Source organism: Sphaerodactylus townsendi, linkage group LG03 (genome assembly GCF_021028975.2).
Source record: "Sphaerodactylus townsendi isolate TG3544 linkage group LG03, MPM_Stown_v2.3, whole genome shotgun sequence".
NCBI classification, from domain to species: domain Eukaryota; kingdom Metazoa; phylum Chordata; class Lepidosauria; order Squamata; family Sphaerodactylidae; genus Sphaerodactylus; species Sphaerodactylus townsendi.
Window position 1 is genome coordinate 152,455,670 of NC_059427.1, and position 18,068 is coordinate 152,473,737.

Below are 18,068 nucleotides of genomic sequence, written 5' to 3' on the forward strand. Positions count from 1 at the left end.
GATTTAATGAGTTAAAAGGGAGCTTGAGATACTGAAGCAATTCACAATGTTTTGTAATACTGAATACCCTGGGGGTTGTGATTCAGCTTTCTTTCTCGCTGAGATAAATGAACATGTAAACAGGGCTGTTTTGTTTAGTGGGTAATTGTTTACTTAGACCCAGGAGACTTGGGTTCACATCCCCACTCAGCCGTGAAAGTCACTGGTTGACTTCAAACCACCTCTTGCTCCACATATCCTGTCTCCACATATCCTGCCTCACCAGTATATTAAAGGAGTAAAATGGAATTGGCCCCGTATTGCCAGAGCGCCCTAGGGAAAAGGTGCATTAAAATATATAACAGGAACCTCCAGACTGCATTTTCATCTCTCACAGGCCAAACTTGTTGAACAATTAAGAACCATCTTCAAGAAAATTACACCCACTTCAACATATCACAGTGTTTTACATTTGAAATTCTTTGAGAATTGAAAAGTGTTCCCCCCCCTCTTTCTCTCTCTCTCTCTCTTTTGCAAATTCCACTTTTGAACAAAGATTCTTGATAAACGTTTTAGTCCCATCATGCAGTAATGTGATATATTCAGGATGCAGTTCATAGTATTTTTCCATTATTTAGATGGCATTTTCACCAGTGCTTGGTGTAGTCATCCCCGCAGGGTCGTCGCTAAGGAAGAGGCGAGACGCGGAGGTTTCATCTGGTGGAGAGCGCCAGCAGCGGGAGCGCGGGTGTCCGTGTTCCTAGCGACTCTGCCGCGTGCTGGTTCCTGGCACCTTTTATTATGATTCTAGCGGGGGCGTGTAGAAGGGCGGAACGGGGGGAATTCCGGGAGAGTGGGAGAGCGGGAGACTGAGAGATCATCATGTGATGCATGATCTCACCTGGCTGCTACTTGCGGAGAGGAGCATCAGCGTCTGGGCCTAATCCTCACCTGGGGGCAAGACCATTGTCCCTTTGTCCGGGACACCCGGTGGTTGTGAGCCAGGTAGTTCATGACCTGTGACTCATCGGGGGATGAGGGGTGGGGGAGCGGTGCGGCCAGAAGGCCGTAGGAGCGCCGGTGTGCCAGCGCTCTACTTACGGTGCTGCTGGGTCAGCAGTGCATCCCTACACTTGGCCTACTTGGGAGGCCTGCCGATTTAGTAACCGAGTGACCAAAGTACCTATGCAAAAAGGGTATCAGGACATACATAAACAAAAGAATAGTTCCCTCCCCCCCTTCAGATATGCCCAATTGTAGTTCAGTGTGGCAGCCACTGAGTAGGAGCTTCTATCCCTGTCCTGTTCACACTAGTTTTCCTTCTTCATCTGGGCTACCAACAAATTGATACAGAGATCAACAGAGCTTTTGGTTACTGAATGAGCTGATTTTAGCATGTCCAGTATATGGACATTTTCCAGATCTTCTCAGTCCCGCATGTTTCATAACAGGGGATGTCGAAGACAAATGACACGAGGGAAATATAAATCAGGGGTTTTTGCGGGCAAGTTCAGATCAGGAGGTCTTGCTTAGGGGTACTGAGAAATGCATTTCAGCTCTGCCTTGATCCTTTGATGCTCTCATCTGGTTCAGGTAACAGGCAGGGATGAGCAGAGGTCATGCAGTGCACAGAGCTGGCTTGCCACATTGACAAAAACGGTGGGTGGGAAGCACACACTCTCCCCACACTCTGATCCTGCCAGTTCCCTGATTCCTCATTTGTCTGTGTGGCCTCAAGTCAAAAGGGGTTTGCTGCCTTTCTCTGGCCCCCCATGCTGAGCTGCGTGGAACAGGCAGTTGGCTGTCTCCTCATTGGCTGTTTTCTGACCCGTATGAGGTAAGAACTGCATGTTTTACGTTCAGTCTTGGGGGCTCTGTCATCTAGTGAAAAGACAGATCCTGCCCACCCTGCTGCAGCTTCAGTAACAACCTGCAGCCTTCTTGAACCCCTCCCAGCAGATGAGGTTGCAAGTGCCTCCCCCACCCTCAGTGTCCACCTTTCAGAGAGGGTACGTCCCAACAGAGAAGGCATCCCAGGGTGACACTTAACCTGCCCATTTCCAAGGCACTGAACACTGTCCAACTCACCTCAGGAGCACAAGAAGTCACTGCCTGGATGGGTGAGCTGACAGGAGGCTGTGTGTTGCCTGAGAGAGTCTGCAACAGGGTCTAGCTAAAATGCTCCATAATTCTTTGTTAATGGAAATACAGGTTTATACAGGACAGTCACTGTACAATCTACTTAAGATCTCATCCCTGGGCCTGGGGTCTGAGGTAGAAATATCTGTGTCAAGGGTCTTCTGACTATACAACGGAAGGACCTCACAGTTTCTAGTCTAGCATCAGGATCCCCCCCTGTAAGGGTTTACCCTTAGTGTTTAGTTTTAAACATATTGTGGCATTTCTCCCAACATTGCAGAGATGTTGCATCTTCTTGCTGTTCAAACAACGATATTCTCTCGTTGGGAAATCACGCTTCATCTTTGCGGTCTTATGTCCGGTCCCCTCCCCACCCTGACTATTGTGTATGTCACGTAGAACTTGATTATGCTCTATTGGACAGTTCCCATGCTATCAGTCATCCGGCCCCATTTTACACGCGCCCATTGCTGATACAGTGCCAGCCTGATATAGTGATTAGAGTGTCCGATTAGGCTCTGGGAAACCCAAGTTCAGATCCGCATCCTGCCATGGGAGATGGTTGAGAAAATCCTGAACCTGTCACTCTCTCAACCTAACCTACATTATGGCGTGGTTATAGAGAGAACAAAATGGAAGAGAAAGCAGAAGCGTAGCAAGGGAGGAAAGCGCCCGGTGCACCGGTACGTCCTCTGCCCCGTCTCGCCCCAGAACACCCCCAGAATGCCCTCACCACGCCCCCATAGGGGTGCGCGCCCGGTGCATCGCGCACACCACCACCACCCCGCCTCCTTGGAGCTACGCCTCTGGGAGAAAGAATGATGTTGCAAGCCACTTCGGGGCCACATTAAGGAGGAAAGCAGGGTATGAACATCTAAATAAATAAAAGTGATTCAGAACAACTGTGGTATGTTTTAACAAGAAATCTGTTTTTTGTGTGAACTGTTGAGACTTGGGAGAGAAAAGGAATAAGTTCAGAGTAAGGTAAAGAGGCAGAAAGCTACGTCTTTCATGTTCTGTTTAATCTCTGGAGTTGAAACAGCTGTTCAGCTGGAAGGGATCAACACTAATCTGTACCCGTCATCTTCTGTTTAGGGTCTTGATGGTGCTCTTGGTGAGAAAGGTGACATGGGGGATCCTGGACTGTCAGTGAGTATGGCAGGCATGAATTTTTGGGAACAATCCCTCACTCCTCTCAATACTGTTGTTGATTTTGTTTTATGACCTCAGGCAACTGTATGTAGCTAAAATAGACAAAGGGTGTCACTACATTATAGATTTCAACTAGTTAGCTATCATTCTGTCTCCCATGGACGTATGGGAACTGTAATTCTCTAATGACTTTGCTTCCAAACATAGCATCTGTGAGTGCCATGGTACCCAGTGCTGCATTTCCTGGTGCCCACTTCTTTCTTCACCAAAGCAAAGTGCCTGCCCTGACTTTCCTGCCTCAGAACATAAGGTGCTTCCAAACAAGGAAATATCACCTGTGGATCTTCAGGGAGCACCTGTTTAGGAAATTGCTGTTTAGATCATAGGAAGATGGTCAGCTTAGAAACTTCCAACATTATGTGACTGGCCCCAGCCTCAGCGGCCACCATTTTGTGATTAGCACAGCCACCCAAAGCAACCATTATGTGGTGATTCCCACATTCTTTTTTTCAAATTCTGAAAGTGCTCATATTCTTAACAAAGTTATGTACCTCTGTCCTTTAGACCAGTGTGGTGTAATGGTTAATGCATCAGACTAGGATCTGGGAGACCCAGGTTTGAATCTACACTCTGCCATGGAAACTTGCTGGGTGAGCTTGGGGCAGTCACATATTCTCAACCTATTCTACCTCAAAGGGTTGTTGTGAGGATAAAATGGAAGAGAGGGAAATGATGTCAGCTGTTCTGGGTCCCTGTTGGGAAGAAAGACGGTATAAATGAAGGACAAAATTCAAGGAAATGACTAAAGTGAACTCCAACATAATTTTTGGTGATTTTGTGTGATGAAATTGCATCATCATGCATTTTCACATATGTTTTACAACTCTGAAGTTCATGTTTGGCATTTTAATATTTATGTGGAGAATAAACAGATTTCTGAACACATTTAAAATAGTGATATGCTTTTGGATTTATTTTAGGGACCCCCAGGAGCTTCTGGGGAGCCAGGTCCTCATGGATCACCTGGGAAGAGGGTAAGTTGCCATTTAAAGGCAGGAAGAGGTCTAAAACACTGTACATTTTCAGTTCCATTGCAATGCACAGTTGATCCCTCTATGTAAATGTCAAAGAATTTCCAACTTGAAGAGCTAGCTGCAAATTCCGTGTGTGCTTTTTTGAAAGAAAGCACCTCCCCTCAAAATCAGAATCATTATCTCAGAGTAAATATACTTAGAATTGGGCTGAGGTATTTTGTTTGTTTTAAAACATACCCCTGGCTCTCATGGCTTGAAAGTGAACTTGCACAAATGTGGACCATTTCAGTGAAACACTCATTGATATAATTCAAATGAATGAGACTTTTGTACATCACATACTTTTGGCGTAACAAAACTGGCTTGCAAAGTCCCTCAGAATGAATCTTCTCTAGTCTGGGGGAGGGGGATTAAACAAGATCTCCCCACCAACTGCCACCCCAAAAATATGTGAAAACCAAGTGAATTTTTCAAACTTTGGGGGAAATTCAGAGTTTTAAGTCAGAGTTCTAAATATTTTTAGTTCAGAGTGTTGTGTGTATATGTGTCATGTGCTATCAATCCACTTCCACTTTAAGGTAACCCTATGAATTAATAGCCTCCAAAACGTTCTACCTTTTTCAGCCTTACTCAGATCTTGCAGACTGAAGGCCATTGCTTCTTCTACTGAGTGAAACTACCTCATATTGTGTCTTCCTCTTTTCCTACTGCCTTCAAATGTTCCTGGCATTATTGTCTTTTCAGTGAGTCTTGTTTGCTTAGTGTTTTCAAAACAAATCATGAATCCAGACTGGGAATGAGCATTGCTTTTTGGCGCCCTGATTTCAGATGTCCTTTTTTCCTGCACGGTCTTCCTCTGAAATGAAAGTTGGATGAGGGGTTTGAAAAACGAGACCACCCCTGAATTCCAGTCAAACTATGTCATACAGTGATGTCATGTCTCTGTTTCAGGGACTTCCTGGGCCCATGGGCCATGAAGGCCGACAGGGTGAGAAAGGGGTCAAGGTAAGAGAGTTTATACAGCCACCTGCAAGATTTAACTGAGGTTCTGGTAACTCTTGTCTGTTCCAGTTCTACCAGCTGTCCCATTTCTGTGTCTCTCAATCCCCCCTCCCCATTTCATCCTAGCATCCTCATGGGAGGCATGCACCCTGGAATGGGTAACTGCCACACGAGGTGGTGATGGCCACTAACCTGGATAGCTTTAAAAGGGGCTTGGACAGATTTATGGAGGAGAAGTCGATTTATGACTACCAATCTTGAACTTTTTGATCTGAGATTGCAAATGCCTTAACAGACCAGGTGATTGGGAGCAACAGCCACAGAAGGCCGTTCCTTTCACATCCTGCATGTGAGCTCCCAAAGGCACCTGGTGGGCCACTGCGAGTAGCAGAGAGCTGGACTAGATGGACTCTGGTCTGATCCAGCTGGCTTGTTCTTATGTTCTTATGTAACTCTCCCTAACACCACGGAAGTGAGTAGCAGGAACCTGAACCACACAGATTATCAAATGTCACCACTGTATGTGTCTTTTTCTGTCTTCAGGGGGAGCCTGGCACAGAAGGGCCTTCAGGAAAAGTGGGCCCCATGGGCCCCCAGGGGCCTCCAGGCCGATCTGGCTCAGAAGGTCTACGTGGGATTCATGGCCCAGCAGTGAGTGCCTTCACTCGTAAGCAAGCAGCTAGGGTATTGATGACAGATAGTGGGAGTACATCTTCATATGGCTTCACGTGATTTGAAGAAAAGTTAGAGAAGGGAAGGCAAAGTTAGCATTCTTTGTCAATTTAAAAAGGATAGAAGAAAAAAGGATGGACTTCCATGCTTTCATCATGGCAGAGAACTTGGAAAGATTGTTGTTTTTGAACTGTAGGCATGTTGATTTAGGTTCAGCATTGGAAAGAACTTCCTAACGCTAAGAAGAAGTTTAGCTCTCAAAGGCAGTGCTTGGAAAGGTCATGAGATCTTGCCCCTTGGCTTTTTCCTTGTCTTAGGTAGGACTGTTTGAACTGATAATTGCAGATGGGTAGCTTTTCCAGTCTGTAGCAATCAAATTATACAAAGATCCAGTGACACTTTAGACCAGGCGTTGTCAAACTTTTCATTACTGAGATCTATTTCTGAGTAACAATGAATATTCCAAACTACCTCCTTACCCCAATATATACTGATTTTTTTCTGTCCTAGAAACAGAATGTTGACTGGGAAAACTCCAGAAATTGAGCTATTTGCTAAGCAGTGTATACAAAAATCCAATGAAATACAATTTTTTTAAGTCTAGATTTTTAAGTCTAGATTTTTAAGTCTAGATTTTTTTATAGACACTTTTCTGGATTTTCTAGGCTAGGGATTGCAAGAGCTGTTCTGCAGCAGCCAGAAAGATACAGGTAGCTCACGTGTTATCTGTTGAGACCAAGATATACAGATTAACAAAATTTCTTTTCTGAGTCATCAGATGCCTCCCAAAAGCTTGGCAGTGGTGGGCATTGCGATCAAGTTGCAGCCAATTTATGGCAACCCTGTAGCGTTTTCAAGGCAAGAGATGGGGCAGAGGTGGTTTGCCATTGCCTACCTACACATCGTAGCCCTGAACTTCCTTGGTGGTCTCCCACCCAAGTATTGATCAGGTTCAACCCTGCTTAGCTTCCAAGATCTTGCGAGATTGGGCTAGCCTACACCATTCTGATCAGATCTAGGGCTTGTTCTGGAATAAATGTTGCTAGTCTCTAAAGTGTCATGGGATACAGGGACGTAGGTATAGATTTTTTATGGGGGGGTTCGGGGGGCCACACCCCCACCCGCCCCTAGGGCATGGCCATGCCTCTCCAAGCCCTGCCCCTGGCCTAGCGCTTATAAAAGCAGCTCTCTGAGGTTGGGGATGGCAGGCTCCCCTGCCCTGCCCTCCCCTGCCCCTCCCCTCTGGGCAGAGCAATAGAGGGAAAATGGAGCCTGGTGCAAAATCTGAGTTTTGCGCCCCCCCCCCCCCCGGCAGCCGCTGTGATGCTGGAATCTACCCCCAAACAGCATCACTTTCAATGATGTTTAAACTAGAGATCCCAAATTCTCCTTTTAAATCCACCTTAAAGGGAGAATCTGGGGTCCCTAGTTAAACAATATTGAACCTGATGCTGTTTTGGGGGGGATTATCCCCCACCCTGAAACAGCATCACTTTCAGTGTGGCGTAGTGGTTAAGAGCAGGTGCATTCTAATCTGGAGGAACCGGGTTTGATTCCCTGCTCTGCCACTTGAGCTGTGGAGGCTTAACTGGGGAATTTAGATTAGCCTGTGCACTCCCACACATGCCAGCTGAGTGACCTTGGGCTAGTCACAGCTTTTCGGAGTTCTCTCAGCCCCACCCACCTCACAGGGTGTTTGTTGTGAGGGAGCAAGGGCAAGGAAATTGTAAGCCCCTTTGAGTCTCCTACAGGAGAGAAAGGGGGGATATAAATGCAAACTCTTCTTCTTCTTCTAAACTGAGGACCTCAGATTCTCCCTTTAAATCCATGCCGAAGGGGGTGGATTTAAAAGGAGAATCTGGGGAAATTTGGGGGGTGCCTGCTGTCAGGGGTGCAATGGTTAAGCTAGAAGTACCAAACTTTCAGGGTATCTTTAGGAGTCTCTCCTAATGATACCACCCAGGTTTGGTGAAGTTTGGTTCAGGGCGTCCAAAGTTATGGACCCTCAAAAGTGTAGCCCCATCTCCTATTATTTCCCATTGGAAACAGTGGGGGATGGGGGCACCCCTTTGGGAGTCCATATATTTATGGATCATATCTTTGGACTCCCTAGACCAAACTTCACAAAACCTAGGTGGTATCAATAAGAGACTCTCCTGATAATACATGCCAGGTTTGGTGAAGTTTGGTTCAGGATGTCCAAAGTTATGGACCCTCAAAGATCTTCTATTAGCTCCCATTGGAAACAATTCATCTTCTATTAGCTCCCATTGAAAACAATGGAGGATGGGGCACTCCTTTTGGGAGTCCATCGCTTTGGACCCCCTGGACCAAACTTCACAAAACCTGGGTGATATCAATAAGAAACTCTCCTGATAATACATCCCAGGTTTGGTGAAGTTTGGTTCAGGGGGTCCAAAGTTATGGACCCTCAAATGTGTAGCCCCCATCTTCGATTAGCTCCCATTGGAAACAATGGAGGATGGGGGCACCCTGAACTTTGGACCCCCTGAACCAAACCTCACAAAACCCGGGTAGTATCATCAGGAGAGTCCCCCAAACAATCCCTGAAAGTTTGGTGCCCAAATAATGCGCCCCCCTGCAGGCCAAAAACCGGAAAAGCACTAAAATGTTTTAAAAACCCACAAACGGGTGGGTGGAGCTTCGGACATGAATGGGGGCGTTCAAACCCGAGAACCCTCCCCCCCTTACCTACGTCCATGTGTAATTTAATGCTGTTGTTGACATCTGGGTAGGGGGGGGGCACATCATATTCCAAAAGCAGATCAGACAGCAGTGAAGCAGTGGAACATCCAATAAAACTCCAGCCTGTAGTATCCTTGTGGGCATGCATAAACTGCACCTGCATTGTACCCTATTTACAGACATTGTTTGAATATGTGGGTTGTTACTTATGTGTCCTTTTAAATGCTGATGCATTTTCCCCACTACCACCCCTGTTTGGCTCAGGGATATGTAACATCCATTCCCACCCCCACCCCCTTCCAATAACATCATGCTTGGGTTCCAAAAATACCATTTGATACTTATTTTATACTTCCTTCCTCCAACAGGGTGAACAAGGGCTGCTGGGAGCACCAGGTCAGACTGGTCCACCAGGACCCTTGGTGAGTGGTCGAAGAGGACAGATCTCTGATCTTTACATAGGACAATACAGACAGACAATAACTGCCAATTTTTCTAAAGATCTGCTTCCAGCAAACCCACTTTTTTCTTCACTACGCCTGAATAGTTCGTCCTTTTCTCTTCCTCCTTTTGACGCATTCAATAATAATGCATTTTCCCTGAGTACAACAACACAAGCCTTTATTGGCATATAAAATGGGACAAAGTTTTAAAACAAAACAAGGTTAAGAAATACAGTTAAAATTGCTAAAATTACTAATTTCCAGTATAAAATTTGCAACAGTTTCACAAAAGAGCACATCAGAGCTGTTCAGGAGATTGGGTATCTTATAACACTCATGCCACTGAGAACATTTCAAGAAAATGGAATTCATGTATTTCATGCGTATCTTATTGTATTTTGGGCATAGAAACAAAGATGGTCAAGTGTTTCAACCGTAGTCCTATCACATGAACAAACTCTTTTAGAACATTCCATATTCTTAAATCTTCCCTCCAGCAGAGCTGATGGCAGCACATTACATCTTGCAGTAGCCAAGGCTCTCCTCTGGGTGGGATTTATCAGCAGACGAAGATATGCTGCCATAATTCCACGCTCGCATGGGATTAATAATGTAGTCAGAGAACAGGTTGTGTCGGCAGCACGAGTCAAATTATGAAAATCAAGATCCAAGAGCCTATTTTTAACTAGTCTGAAGCCTTCCACCTTTTTGAGCATAAGGAGTGATTCCAAGGGGAAACCAATAGCTTCAACCTTTCTAAAGATCAACGTATACCATTCTGAAATAAAGTGATCTGATAACAGAGAGGGAATATAGCTATTGGATCCCACTAGAAAATGTATATGCAGCCAATATTTTACAGCCCTTATCCATGCCAAGGTTTCTAGAGTTGTTTGGCCCATCTCAATGCACAACACAGCATAAGGCACACATCTAGGGAGCCCCATTAGTTTCCGAAGGAATTTGGAATGTAATAAATTAAATGATTTATTTATTGCCGAAATCCAAATGGGGGAACCGTACAGTAGCAAGGAGCCAATCCTAGCCTCAAAAACCTTCAAAGCCGCAGGAATGTATTGATTGCCTTTACTGTAAAAAAAGCGATATATTGCTGTCATGTTGGTATGTGCCGAGGTAGTTACTGCTGTCGCTGTGAGGACCATGACAAATTATACCTATAGTAAATGCCAAGGTATCGGAAATATTTGACCTGCTCAATTTTGTGGCCCTTAATTCACCAGGACATGGGCTTCTAACTCTTAGCAAAAATGAGAACTTTAGTTTTAGCATAGTTAATTTCCAGTCTGTTCTCTTCGCAATAATTAGCAAAACTGTACATTAGGCGTTTAAGGCCAATACTGGACAAGGACAATAACACTGCATCATCTGCATACAACATTAAAGGAACATGGGTAAGATGTAATTTAGGACTATGCCCATTCACAGACACCAAAGCATGAGGTAAATCTTTGAGGAATAAATTGAATAAAGTAGGAGCCAGTATGCAACCTTGTTTAACCCCACGAGGAGTACTAATTCTGCTGGTTAACTGACCTTCCCCAGAGCATCTAACTTGACAAACAGTGTTGGTATACAACTGTTTGATCAGGAATAGAAGTCTGGGGTCAACATTCAATGACTTCATCTTGTCCCACAGGAGATTTCTTGTCACAGTATCAAAAGCTCCTTTTAGGTCAATAAAAGCAGCAAATAATTTAGAAGCCTTTGTAGTAGCATACTTATTTACCAGATGGGAGAGTACTAAACAGTGATCCAAGGTTGACTTATTTCTACAAAATCCTGCTTGCTCAGGTCCAATGATTTTAGTTTGATCCAGCCAAGTTTGCAATCTAATCAATAATAATTTTGAATAGAGCTTTCCAATTACCGATAGTAGACTAATTGGCCGGTAATTGGAAGGATCAGTAGGGTCTCCCTTTTTGTAGATTGGTACTAATACGGCTAATTGCCAGCTGTTTGGGATAACACCTGTGTTATTAATGATGGTGAACACTGCCGCAAGGAGAGGGGTCCACCACTCCAGATCTGATTTCAAAATCTCTGGGATAATTGAATCTGGACCAGCCACTTTCCCATTCTTTAGACCGCTTATCAGATCAGCAATTTCCTGTACTGAGACAGGGGGCCAGTCAGGCAATTCAAGAGGGTCTACCACTGGGCACTGGGTTTCCAACTCATCAGCATAAAAAAGGTTAGAAAAGTAGCTATGCCAATTAAGTGAGGAAATTGATGAGGATGATGTCAGGCCCACATTACACGGTCCATTAATTAGATACCAGAACTGCTTGGAATTATTTGTTGCGGTCGCGTGTAAAAGTTCGTTCCATTTAAGTTCCGCTAGATATTGCTGCTTCCGTTGCATTTTCCCTATTTGTTTAATGTGAGGAGAGGATTTTATGTGCATTTTGAGGGGCCACAAAGAAAGTGTTCATCAATGGAATCAGCACACATAATCCCAAACACAGTAATTTTCAATGGAGGCATTTCTCTTATTCAGCTGTGAGTCACTGTGTGATGTCATGTTTAGCAGTCACTATGAGTCAGCCTGTGTTCTTCATCCAGTAGATCTAAATTAGCTTAAGCCTCACTATGTCCAACTCCTGGAACTGTGGGCCACGGTGATCAAAAGCATAACAAGCTTGTTGATGCTATTATTTTTCTCCACAGGGCCCCACCGGACTTCCGGGCCTCAAAGGTGATCCTGGGTACAAGGGAGAAAAGGTGAGTGCAGGCATTCGTTATCTGAGGAGACACCTGCTCCCTGGAGGGAAGATCATATTACAAGTCTAAATCTCCTGTGCTCCTGCTCTAAGAAAAGCTTCATGTGTTTTTCACCTAATTAAATACTTCCCTTGTTTTTTCACTTTGATCCTCGGTATATGTGAAGCCATGAAAACTTAAAAGTTGGCAGTGTATGCTTCAGCCACAGAGCATCTGCTTCGCACACCAGAGATCCTAGGTTCAGTCTGTAGTGTGACCAGTTAAAAGGATGAGGTAGTTCATGACTTGCAAGACCCCTCCAAAAGATCCTGCAGCACTGCTGCTAGAATGTTGATAGACCACCAGTCCGACTAAATAAAAAGCAACTTCTCTGTGGCTTCTGTGCATGGGTTTTACACCTGTGCAGAAGCCAATTTTGGAAACTTCTGGAGCTTTCAAAAAGACATGAAGTGTCTGTGGTATAGTGTGTATGTTCCTTTAAGAGATAAGTACTTAAGGACATGTAACGAAGGGAAGTGCATGCAGCTGTTAGAGATAGAGTGCTATAGTGTGCTTGGTTATACTTTTAATAAACGTTGGATTACTGAGTCTGGAGACTTATTGTGAAGACATAACATTGGCGACGAAGGAGGGATGGCTTGTTTGCCTTTGAATCTGTTGGTACCTTTTCTGCAAAGTCCAGGTGAGCCTCCAACTCCTTTTACCTCGTGGATTCGCCTTTTTGATAATTACCTGCTTGCAATTAGTGACACAGAAGTGTCTGAAGAAAGGAAGCTTGCGCTGCTTGTTCACTCCTTGGGAGCAGAAGGACAACGTATTTTCTACACACTTTCCCTTAAGGATGATAAATATGAAACTGCTTTGGCTGCACTGAAGGATTTTTTTGTGCCCAAGGTTAATGTGATTGCTATGCGCTACAAGTTTCGGCAGCAGGCACAACAACCGGGGGAGTCAACCTTACAATATATTGCAGCTTTAAGAGACTTAGTTGGCCCCTGCGAGTTTGGAATGCTGGCTGATGAGATGATAAGAGACCAACTTGTAGAAAAAACTAACATACCCCGTGTTAGGGAAAGACTGCTTTTGAAATCAGAACTATCATTGGAGAACGCTATGATTATTGCAAACCAGATTGAAGCAGTCTTGAGTGACATTGATATGATGCACCTGGGCACTGGAGGAGGAATAGAGAAAGTGGAACTGTTGCAGAAAGCACCAAAATTAACTCAAGACACCACAAACGAACTGAAAGTATATACTGGACAGTCAGGGAGCCAACGAAGCAGAACACTGACAAAAGCATGTTTTCGTTGTGGCTCTCTACAACATATTGCAAGTTACTTTAAGTGCCCTGCAAAAGGTGTACAATGTAAATACTGTAAAAAGACTGGGCATTTTGCTAAAGTGTGCCAAGACCGATGGAACAGCCATCAAGTACATTCAATTCAAGTGCCTGATGTAACTGTTTTGAATGTTAATGGAAGTAGTCCTGTGTTTGGAGGGGGAAAAATCATGTGTATTGTAAATATAATTGCTACCTCGTTGGGGAAGGGCCAGGATGTTGAGCTGATGTTAGATACTGGTTCAGCAGTCTCTATATTACCTGAGGCAATTTATTTGCAGTACTTTAAGCAGGCACCATTGGTAGAGCCAAAGTTGCAGCTGGTATGCTATTTAAAGAATCAAATACCAGTGCGTGGTTGTTTGCCTGTTAAAGTGAGTTTTGGAACATGCTGTGCATCAGTACAATTTTATATTGTGCCCAATGGTACCCCTATCCTTGGCAGAGACTTGTTTGCTGCATTAAGATTGATGGTGGTGGATGGATGTGTTATGGCCCCCCAAGATAAAGTGGATTTGCCACAAGGGGTTGCCTTGGCTGTGACCAGGGATAATTCCACGCAAGAAGTGGGTTGTGCTGTGGGGTTTACCCATAAGGTAAAAGTGAGACCTAATGTGGTCCCTGTGCAACAGAAGTTACGACGATTGCCATTTGCTGTACGAGATGCTGTGTCAGAAGAGCTTAAGAAGTTGGTACAGAATGACATTATTGAAGAGGTGGAGTCATCAGAATGGGTTTCACCTATAGTTGTGGTAAGAAAAAAAGATGGGAAAATACGACTTTGTGTAGACCTGAGAGAACCAAACAAAGCTATAGTCATTGATAGCCACCCATTGCCTCATATAGAGGAGATATTTTCTGACTTGGCAGGGTCAAAAATGTTTTCTACCCTTGACTTACAGAGTGCATATCACCAAGTTATATTGCATGAAGAAAGCAGGGACCTTACAGCATTTATTACACATGATGGATTGTTTCGATTTAAACGTGTCCCATATGGGTTGGCCTCAGCTCCTGCTGCTTTTCAAAGGATGATGTCCTTAATATTAAAAGGGCAGAAAGGAGTCCAGTGTTATTTAGATGACATTATTGTGTTTGGAAAGACTCCTGAAGAACATGAGAGTAATTTACAATCTGTATTACAGTGTATTAGTGTAGCTGGGCTGAAACTTAATATGGAAAAATGTAAACTTAGGCAGAAAGAACTTTCCTTTTTGGGACATAATGTGTCATCAGCTGGGTTGAAACCAGATTTAGATCATGTGGAAGCTATTTTACAGGCACCACCCCCAAGTGATTTACAAAAGCTGCGTTCCTTTTTGGGTCTGACCTCATGGTATGCAAAGTTTGTTCCTAATTATGCTTCAATTACTGAACCACTTAGAGAGTTGTTGCGGGGGAATGTAGAGTGGGCATGGTCAACTGAGGCCCAGGCCAGTTTTGATACTGTAAAAGACCTGATTGTCCATAGCCCAGCTTTAGCATTGTTTGATCCATCACTGCCCACAATTGTAACAACGGATGCCTCAGAATATGGCTTGGGAGCTGTAATGACCCAGCTCCATGAGAGTAAGGTGGAAAAAACAGTTGCATTTGCATCAAGGCAGTTAACCCAGACTGAAAGGAAATATTCTGTGGTTGAAAAAGAGGTGCTTGCTTGTGTCTGGGCTACAGAAAAGTGGAGAACTTACTTGTGGGGCCATGCCTTTAAATTGCGTACTGATCATTGTCCCCTGACAACATTGTTGACATCAAAAGGGTTAGGAAGGGCAGGGAATCGAATTGCTAGATGGTCAGCACGGTTGCTTTCTTTTACTTATGAGATGGCATATAAACCAGGAAAGGAGAATGGAACTGCAGATTGCTTGTCTCGATTGCCTTTGCCATCTCCAGAGACATCGCTAGAGGAGGATATAGAAGTAGTAGCACTCCTTTCAGGCAGTCCAATTGCAGTTACACTGGAAAAACTTCAGGCTGCATGTTCAGCATGTCCAACCCAGCAGAAGTTAAGAAGGGTTTTGATGACGAAATGGCCTAGTAAAGAAAAAAAGCTTGAGCCAGAATTGATGCCCTATTTTAGGGTACGTGAGGAGTTATCCTTACAAAATGGCTGTATATTGCGAGAAACACATCAACTGCTGGTCCCAGAATCGTTGCGGCCTATGCTGATACAACTTGTGCATGATACACATCAGGGTATTGTGCGGACTAAGCAGAGATTGAGGGATCTGTATTGGTGGCCTGGGATGGATTCTGAAGTAGAAGTGGCCATTAAGGCTTGCGTTATTTGTCAATCTCATGACAAAACAGCAAAAACACACCCAGCACCATTGCAGCCAGTTCCGTTTCCCCATTCTGCTTGGGAGAAGCTTGCTATTGATATTGTGGGACCTTTTGAGAATGCCCCTATTGAGTGTCGCTATGCGATTACTCTAATAGACTATTTCAGTAAGTGGCCAGAAATAGCATTTACATCAGGAGCAACTTCTGCTGCTATAATTAAGTTCCTCTCTGTAGTTTTCAGTAGAGAAGGTGACCCCAAAGAGCTGGTTTCTGATAATGGTGCTCAATTTACTTCCAGGGAGTTTGAAACCTTCCTGGCAGAACGAAATATTATACATAGGAAATCATCAGTGTATTATCCACAAGCGAATGGAGAAATTGAGCGCTTTAATAGAAGCTTGAAAGATAGCTTGCAGACAGCTAGATTGGAAGGGAAGGCATGGGTTGCGTTTACCACTGAATTTCTGCAAGCGTATAGAGCAACTAAACATGCGACAACTCAGAGATCACCAGCAGAATTGTTGCATGGGAGAGAAATGCACACTAAGTTGAATATTAGCGGATTCCCAAAAGTAAGAACTGTTGTACCATCTGAAGCTGGTTTGAGGAAAAGAGTGGAGCAGAGGCAAAAGCAGTATAAAGCTTATGCTGATGAGCGTAGGGGGGCTAAGGATATTTCATTTGAATGTGGATCATTGGTGAGAGTAAGAAGACCAGGTATTGTGCGAAAGGGAGAATGTAAATTTACACCACCCTTTAGGATAGTGGAAAGGAAAGGATTATATACTTATAAATTGTCAGATGGTCGTATATGGAATGTTTCACATTTGGTACCTGTACATGGTAATGGTAGCAAAGTGGGTTCTGAAATAGAGGATGCCTTTTTGTTGCCAGTAACGAATGAGGATGAATTGGTTGGTGGAGAAAATAACTCTGATTCGCACCCAGGATCTTCAGGCGTGTCCCGACAGATGCCACCAGGACAACAAGGACCTTTGGATGCGCCTACACAGATACCATCATCACCACTGACCCACAATATACCACCTGTTGCAGTAAACAGAAGTAACAGAATGAGACGACCACCTGTTTGGACTAAGGACTATGTTTTGGGTTAAAAAAAAATTATAAAAAGGGAAATGTGGTATAGTGTGTATGTTCCTTTAAGAGATAAGTACTTAAGGACATGTAACGAAGGGAAGTGCATGCAGCTGTTAGAGATAGAGTGCTATAGTGTGCTTGGTTGTACTTTTAATAAACGTTGGATTACTGAGTCTGGAGGCTTATTGTGAAGACATAACAGTGTCCCTAGACCTCGACATGATGATGGACCATACATGCCCAACGACCATACATGCCCAGAGAGCATGCCTGTCCCACACAGTTCCTTTTAGTCAGCACCATGGTAGATGTCTCTGGGATCTCCTTCCGACTTTTAGTAGCTCCAGAAGTTCCCATGGTTGACGTCTGCTCAGGCACAAAGCCCATCAGTGTAAACACATAGGCCGTTTTCGCACGGCCACGCTGCGGGGGTGCGTCGGCATAAACGACGCCGATGCACCCCCCGGGGACCTTTCGCATAGATGGTCCCAGTAGGGGCAGGGAAGACAGCGCAGCCTATGCAGAGGCTGCGCCGTCCCCCGAATGCCTTACCATCCCTCCAACCTTTTGGCGCATCGCCCAGGCCAGGGAACATGCCCTCCTGCCCTGCGCGACAGCTCTGAAGTCGCAGGACTGGGGAGCGTGTCCCCTGGCCTGGGCGATGTGCCAGAAGGTCAGAAGGACGGTAAAGCATTTGGGAAAGGGGGGGGGGGAATGGCGCCTTCCAGCTGCTGCCATTCGCACAGCAGCGATTGGAAGCCGCTGTTTCCGAAAAACCTTGCTCAGGGAGCGAGGTTCAGAAACAGCGGCTTTGCGCCGCTCGGTGGTTGCAAGGCCGCTGCTGCTGCGATGCAGCAGCGGCAGCCGTGCGGACCCCTCCCCAGGGATGCTGTTTTTAGCATCCCTGGGACGCTGTATTCCGCCCGTGCGGAAACAGCCATAGACAACCACTTGATGAACAACAGTTACAGGCAAACAACCCATCTTTCATTTTTCAACTTGAGCCCTGTCAAACTGAATACAGTCCAGTGGCCATGTATGGGGGAAAAGGGGGAAAAATTGCATGCCTAGGAATACAGAAATAGGACTGAAGTGGCTGGACATTTGCCAGGCCTACATGGAGATTGGATGGGTCAACAATGCTGCAGACCTGTTTTGAAGCCTTTATCTGAATAGTTTTGTTCCAGAGTGAACAATTTAACATAGTCCTGATTCCCTTGTGGAAAACACAACGTTGACTGCAGTGGATTCAGACTGCTGATGTGAACTGGAAATAAGAACCATGATCCCGTAATGCATGTATACCTTTATCTGATTCAGAGTTGAGTTCACCTATGAATCAGTTTTCTAGATTCTCTTGACAACTGTAACAGGTTGCAGGTTTCCATAAGAGATCTTCACTCTCTTTTTGACCTTCCCCTGTTCCTTTCTAGGGCCATGCCGGACTCATTGGGTTGATCGGCCTCCCAGGTG

The 18,068-nt window shown here is 44.8% G+C and overlaps 1 protein-coding gene across 1 annotated transcript in view; it reads left to right on the forward strand.

Annotated features, from left to right (window-relative positions):
- Positions 1-18,068, forward strand: part of COL5A3 (collagen type V alpha 3 chain) — a 123,834-nt gene that overhangs the window by 105,116 nt on the left and 650 nt on the right. Inside the window, 7 exon segments of the mRNA XM_048487504.1 lie at positions 3,214-3,267; positions 4,251-4,304; positions 5,256-5,309; positions 5,850-5,957; positions 9,053-9,106; positions 11,816-11,869; positions 18,029-18,065. Of these exon segments, the coding sequence (XP_048343461.1) occupies positions 3,214-3,267; positions 4,251-4,304; positions 5,256-5,309; positions 5,850-5,957; positions 9,053-9,106; positions 11,816-11,869; positions 18,029-18,065 (415 nt within the window).